The sequence below is a fragment of the Procambarus clarkii genome, chromosome 10 (assembly GCF_040958095.1).
Source record: "Procambarus clarkii isolate CNS0578487 chromosome 10, FALCON_Pclarkii_2.0, whole genome shotgun sequence".
NCBI classification, from domain to species: Eukaryota; Metazoa; Arthropoda; class Malacostraca; order Decapoda; family Cambaridae; genus Procambarus; species Procambarus clarkii.
The window spans coordinates 46,464,799-46,470,798 of record NC_091159.1 but is presented as its reverse complement, the minus strand read 5'-3'; the positions used below and the strand labels follow the sequence as shown (position 1 = coordinate 46,470,798).

The 6,000-nt window shown below is 36.1% G+C and overlaps 1 protein-coding gene across 1 annotated transcript in view; it reads left to right on the top strand.

Moving 5' to 3' along the window:
- Window positions 1-6,000, top strand: part of LOC123774591 (UDP-glucuronic acid decarboxylase 1) — a 28,336-nt gene that overhangs the window by 2,426 nt on the left and 19,910 nt on the right. Inside the window, 3 exon segments of the mRNA XM_069322000.1 lie at window positions 918-1,204; window positions 2,900-3,088; window positions 5,210-5,306. Of these exon segments, the coding sequence (XP_069178101.1) occupies window positions 918-1,204; window positions 2,900-3,088; window positions 5,210-5,306 (573 nt within the window).

Below are 6,000 nucleotides of genomic sequence, written 5' to 3'. Positions count from 1 at the left end.
TTACATTACTGTACACCTGTTCAGTCCAGCTGGAATTGTGTTTGTAGAAGATGTTATGAGTGAAGCTCTAATCTAATCTTTCACCATCTTATCTTAAAAGATGGTGAAAGATTAGAAATGTCGGGGGGGAGAGATTTTCCCCTGGCTACTTATGATTTCCAGTCTTTTATTATACATTTTAAGTGGGCAATTGTTTACATTTGCATACGTGTTAAATAATAATAATAATAATAATAATAATTAATAATAACAATATAGCAAGAACTGGGGAACTGCTTTGTCACATGATCGCTGCTGCTCCTAGCACCATGAGTGCCATCACCCTGTAGTTGAGCGAGTACCACTGTTTTATTATTCATTGTAATTGCTATATCCTGTGACCCGAACCCAGTCACTCTTGGTTCTGGTTAAATGCAGTTTCGTTTGGTGCCAGCGTTGACACAGCTGGCTACTTGTATTGATTTGGTGTATGGTTTTCACTGAAACCCTCCTCCAACACATGAACACTGCATCCAGTAAAAACTGGATATATATAATCCTTTATAATTAAGTTTGTATTATTAGTTTTTTCTGAAAATCCTGGTCAAATCATCATAGAGTTCTTCTCACATCCCATTCAGATTTGCTCGTCTCGTCATCCTGGTTTTCTCTACCATTTCACACTCGTACTGCCTTGTTAGTGCAGTACTGTACTTAGTTTATTATTTCCATTTTAATACTAATATAGTTTGTTTTAAAATCTGCAATATTAACAGCTTAAATTATTAATTAATTATGCTGTGCGAGGCATGCGCATGAAATAAAGGCATTATTTCATGCACAGGCATGAAATAATGATAATGCAACACTGAATAATAGTTTTCATATTTTTTTTTTCTTTCCAAGTACAGTACTGTATTTTCTTTGTTTTTCTTCAGCAGTTTTCAATTGGTCAGTTTTGGTGTCGTCAAAGAAACCCAGCGATGTGGAGCTAGCATTTGTCAGAGACACGGCTCAACAATACGCAGAAAATGGAAACGAGAAGCTTATTTCATCATCTCAATCCGCCCTGCAGCCACTGGACGTCAAAAATATTAATACTTTGGATGAAGCTCTTCTTAAAATTCAAGAGCTAGAGAAGCGTCTGAAGGACATAGAGTACAGAATCCCTAAAAAATATCCAGAAGTAAAGTTTTTAACTTTCAAAGATCGCAAGAGGATTTTGGTGAGCATTGAATGGGTTACAGTGTTAAAGCTTTTCTTGTGGATTTAGGACTAGACACTTTGGTAATTTTGTAGGAACAGTAAATATTTACATAGTTTATCCTCTTTATGGATGTTTTCTTTGATGTAGAGTACTCGGTTTTCTGTGAAATATAGATGTAGTGTATCCACTGTACAGACCTTAGTTTATAATGATGTGAATGATGTCTACTTTGCACGCATACTATGGATACTGTATATCACTTTAAATATTTATGTGAAATACAAAATTACAGCCTATTTCTTGTCTATATACTGTACAGTACTAAGATATTAAATAATTTTAAATTTAATGGCATTTACACTTTTAATGAAGAGAAATTCTAGAGAATAGAAAAATGGGATATTGAGCATATTGAAATGATGCTTTCTGAGCTGGTCCCTAAATACCAATGGTCTACATCTTATTCACAGTTGAAAATCCAGGGTTCGATCACTGTACAGGCAGAAATTTTTGTGCAAGTTTCCTTTCACCTGATGACTGTTCATCTAGCAGTAAATAGATACCCAGGTGTTCAACATTTGTTTTAGGTTGCATCCTGGGGAAGGTCAGTGATTGACCAAAGGGGACTTCAGTAAACCTAAGTACAGGCTTCCTGTCCCCCTGACAATGGGAATTATGGTCTAGCTTGGACTTGTATCTGCATTCTTGCCTCTTGTCCGTAAGCTTGGTGGGTAACTTTGCATATACTATACCTAATATTTTTACAGAAATTAGAGAAAGAACAGGCTTATAGACCAGGAAGTTGCCAGGCAGGTCGTCAGAGTAAAAAAAAAACTCAAAATCAATCAGGTAAAAACTGACCTGGGATCAATGCTCATATTTCAAGTTGAGGAACAATTGCAACTTGACAGAATATTTTGTTCATTGAAATGTGGCACAACATGACTTGCAGAGGAGTTACGGAAACACTCCTTGTCCAACATTTCCTGATTGTAGGTACCTAGTAGAGGAGTAGACATTAACCCAGGACTCGGGGTCACTAGAAACTACTGTACTCGATAAGCCCAAACATCTGTGACCCATGTCCTCTGAAAGACGTGTAGATGTCATAGTGGCCTCCACAAAAAGGCTGACAAGAACCATGAGAGAAGCCATACCAGGATCACATTCACCATAAATGCAATCCAATATTTGTTGTACCAATGCAGTCACTACACTTCCTGTAGTGATTTCACAGTTGTAGTATCATGAGATTTGTTTATATGGAATACTTTTCCAGATAGTCCTTGTACAATTTAACCATATTTAGTTTTATCATTTTATACTGTTCCTCAAAAAACGTCCCACATAATTGAAGTGCCCAGAAGTTTTTCAAAGAATATCAGTAGAAAAGTGATCTTATTTAAGGACCCATAGTCTTTTCTTTATAAAAAATATAGATGTACAAAAGTGAGTAAATGTAATGTTTACAGTATTGACTTCAACATTATTTCCTCGGGAACTAGGAAGCAACTTTAAGTTTCATGCACAACCTGGCTCATAGTGTTTGTATGGACTGGCTTAGTGGATACTAGATACGTACTTGTAGACGTACTTATTGAATCTCTACCAATCATATGTCAGTTATACATTTATACAAATACTCTAAAATGAATTTATCCTGCTATATGCCAATGATAAATAGACCAAATGTGACACATTCCATCCTAACAGGTAACTGGTGGTGCTGGCTTTGTTGGATCGCACCTGGTGGACCGACTGATGATGGAAGGTCACGAGGTCATAGTGGTCGACAACTTTTTTACTGGAAGGAAGAGAAATGTGGAACACTGGATTGGTCACGAGAACTTCGAACTTATTCACCACGACATTGTTAATCCTCTGTTTATTGAAGTTGACCAGGTTGGAATCATTTTTGTTATTTGATTACTTGTTCTTGCTGGCATTGGCTGCTAACTTTATGCAACTTCCTCCATATACGTAACCTCATAACTTAAGCCTTAATAGATTATGAAAATAGTAAAAGATTCAATAGCAGATGTATGTACGCATGGAAGAGGGAAGTACATCAGTGCAAAAGTTGAAATATGGTGGATCTGTGTATGTGAGAGCAAAAATGGTTAAATGCAGTAGGGCAAAAGAAATTGAATGCATTGTGGGGAACTGTTCAGAAGTACACTGTACGGGTTTGTGGTAATGTTCAGTATGATTGAAAATGCTGTAACTGTGTAAAAATAAAGGTGAATTTGGTGAGTTTATAAGCTACAGAGGCATTATTTTATACTAAGTTGTGTGAAAAGTGTTAGAGAAGAAAACATTTGGAACAGTAAAGAAAATAACTGGGCAGTTGGTCAGTGATGAGCAAAGTGAGTTTTGATGAGAGATTGTATTGATTCGTACTTTTGCATAGAGACAGCTAGTGGAGAAACTAGCTATACACTATGATGGTAGTGTATATATGGCCTTTATGAACTTCAAGAGTGTATATGACTAAGTGAGTATGACTCTAGGCCAGTAATCAATATTGCTATACTTGATGTTTTTAAATCCTATACATGTTTTTTTTTTTATGGAAGCTGAGCACATGTCAGGTGTATAGAGTAATGAGTGACTGGTTGGACATAAGAATTAATTACACTAGGTCCTGGTGTGGTATTAGGTTGAAATTAATATTCTGAGAAACGGTTGTAATTTTAAGATAAAAGGATCAAAGATTAAAAATGTCTTGGAAAGTTGTAGTAAATTGTAAGGTTTATGATAAAATATAGTAGTAGTTTGGTTGTATAGATTGAAAGGAGACTGATAAAATGGTGAAGAGAGTGAATTTGAGGATAGGCTGAGGTGAAGAATGTCACAATGATGACAATGACAAGTGTGTGTGTGTGTTTGTAAAGAAGCATAGATTCAAGTATGGACATCTCTCTTGAAATGGTAAGCGACAAGGCTAGGTAATTGCAGTTTAAAAGTGAGTGAGCTCTGAGTGGGATTTTGTGACCACTAGCAAGTAAAACTCATAAATGCAGTCTTGTAGAGTGTTACTGTGGATGATGTGCTGGAGTTTGGCGCTAGGAGGCCTGGTCGACGACCAGGCCACGGGGACGCTAAGCCCCAGAAGCACCTCAAGGTAAGGTACTGTCAAGTGTTGGAGGAATGGTGAATGGATGAGACCTAGTTATACAACTTAAACATTTTTCTGTTCTACTTGCCACGACTTTAGAAGCAAATGTCTCCTTACTTTGTGAAAGAGGTTGTTGTTCAAATATAGTTTGAGAGGTTTCAGAGCTTAAAGATAAATATTATTATTCTGTGGTGAATATGGTTATACTGTCGTTCATTAATATTTGGTATTAATATTTTGAGGCATCAAAAAGTTGCTAGATATAAACTCCCAATATGATGGGAGTGAACTGTTGCCTTTGGCCTCCCCAGAGACTCGTCCAGAGGGTTGAACTGTACTTCCTCTATATTGCTCCAAAATGTTCTCGGTGATAACACAAATTACAACAGCATAATTGATCATCTTTCCTATTATAGGGTAGTAACCATATTCAATTGTAATACTAGTAACTGATTTTGACATTGTAATGACTATTGTTTTGTATATTTCCTTTGTAAAATAGATGCACCTTAACAAATCAAGTGTAGGCAAAAGCTCTACATTTTTATCCGATTCTTTTCGATCTATAGTAATTTATTAATGTCTTGTGCTTTCTCCACTGCATTGAATGGCCAAGCAAAATGAGAGGTGCAGTTATGAGCTACTTGTTAGTTGCAGTCCCAGAAATGGTGTTACAGGATAGAGATCACTTTTAGCACGACAATCTATATATCGGAAAGGATGTGTTGAATCTTTTTTTTATAATTTATCATGGCAGTTTAATACATGGACCTGAATGGCTGTTTCCATAGAGATTATTTTACTTGAGGTCCAACTAACATTTATCATTACAGTACAGAGGATTCCAGCTCCCATTGCTTAATAGACCATTTTCTAAAGTGTTATATTTTGGTGTGTTTTAACAGGTGTACCACTTGGCGAGCCCAGCGTCGCCTCCGCACTACATGTACAATCCCGTCAAGACTATCAAGACTAATACTGTGGGAACTATTAATATTCTAGGTAATAATCATTTGGTGTACTGTACTGTATTTGGATATGTCTGGTAGTATATTTTGTGTTTTTTCAGAGTTTCTGTTCAATGTTAAAATACCTCATCACACTTGATTTATTGATTTTATTTATGTCATTCATTCATTCATTTATTCCTGAAACCAGCAACTTCAAGAAAAAGAAGTCACAGATTCAGGCTAATTAAATAAAGGTGCCAGAAAATTATTAGAATTTTTTTTTTTTTTTTCAATTCGAGTAGTAGACGGTTGGAACAAGTTAAGTGAGATAGTTGTGGAGGCCAAAACAGTTAGCAGTTTGAAAGCATTATATGACAGTGTTAGGAAGACGGGACACCACGAGCGTAGCTCTTATCCTGTAACTACACTTGGGTAATTACACATGCACACAAACAAGGTGCTCTAAAAGTACTGATTATATGTACTTTTAGTACTGATTATATGTACTGAACAAGGTGCAAGGCTATAAAAGTATTGATTAAATGGGACACTCTTGCAAAGCCACTAACACGCTTAGCATCTCGAGCAAGTTTTAAACCTGGCTTCAAAATTATCAAATTTCTTTCAAATAAAGATTAGTATTGCTATAGGGCTAGGCTCTCATGGCAACAAGGAGAAAGCAGGAAGAGGGATAAAGACAAGTTTTAATAAAATGATGCTCTCAAGTGATATCTTATTTATGACAT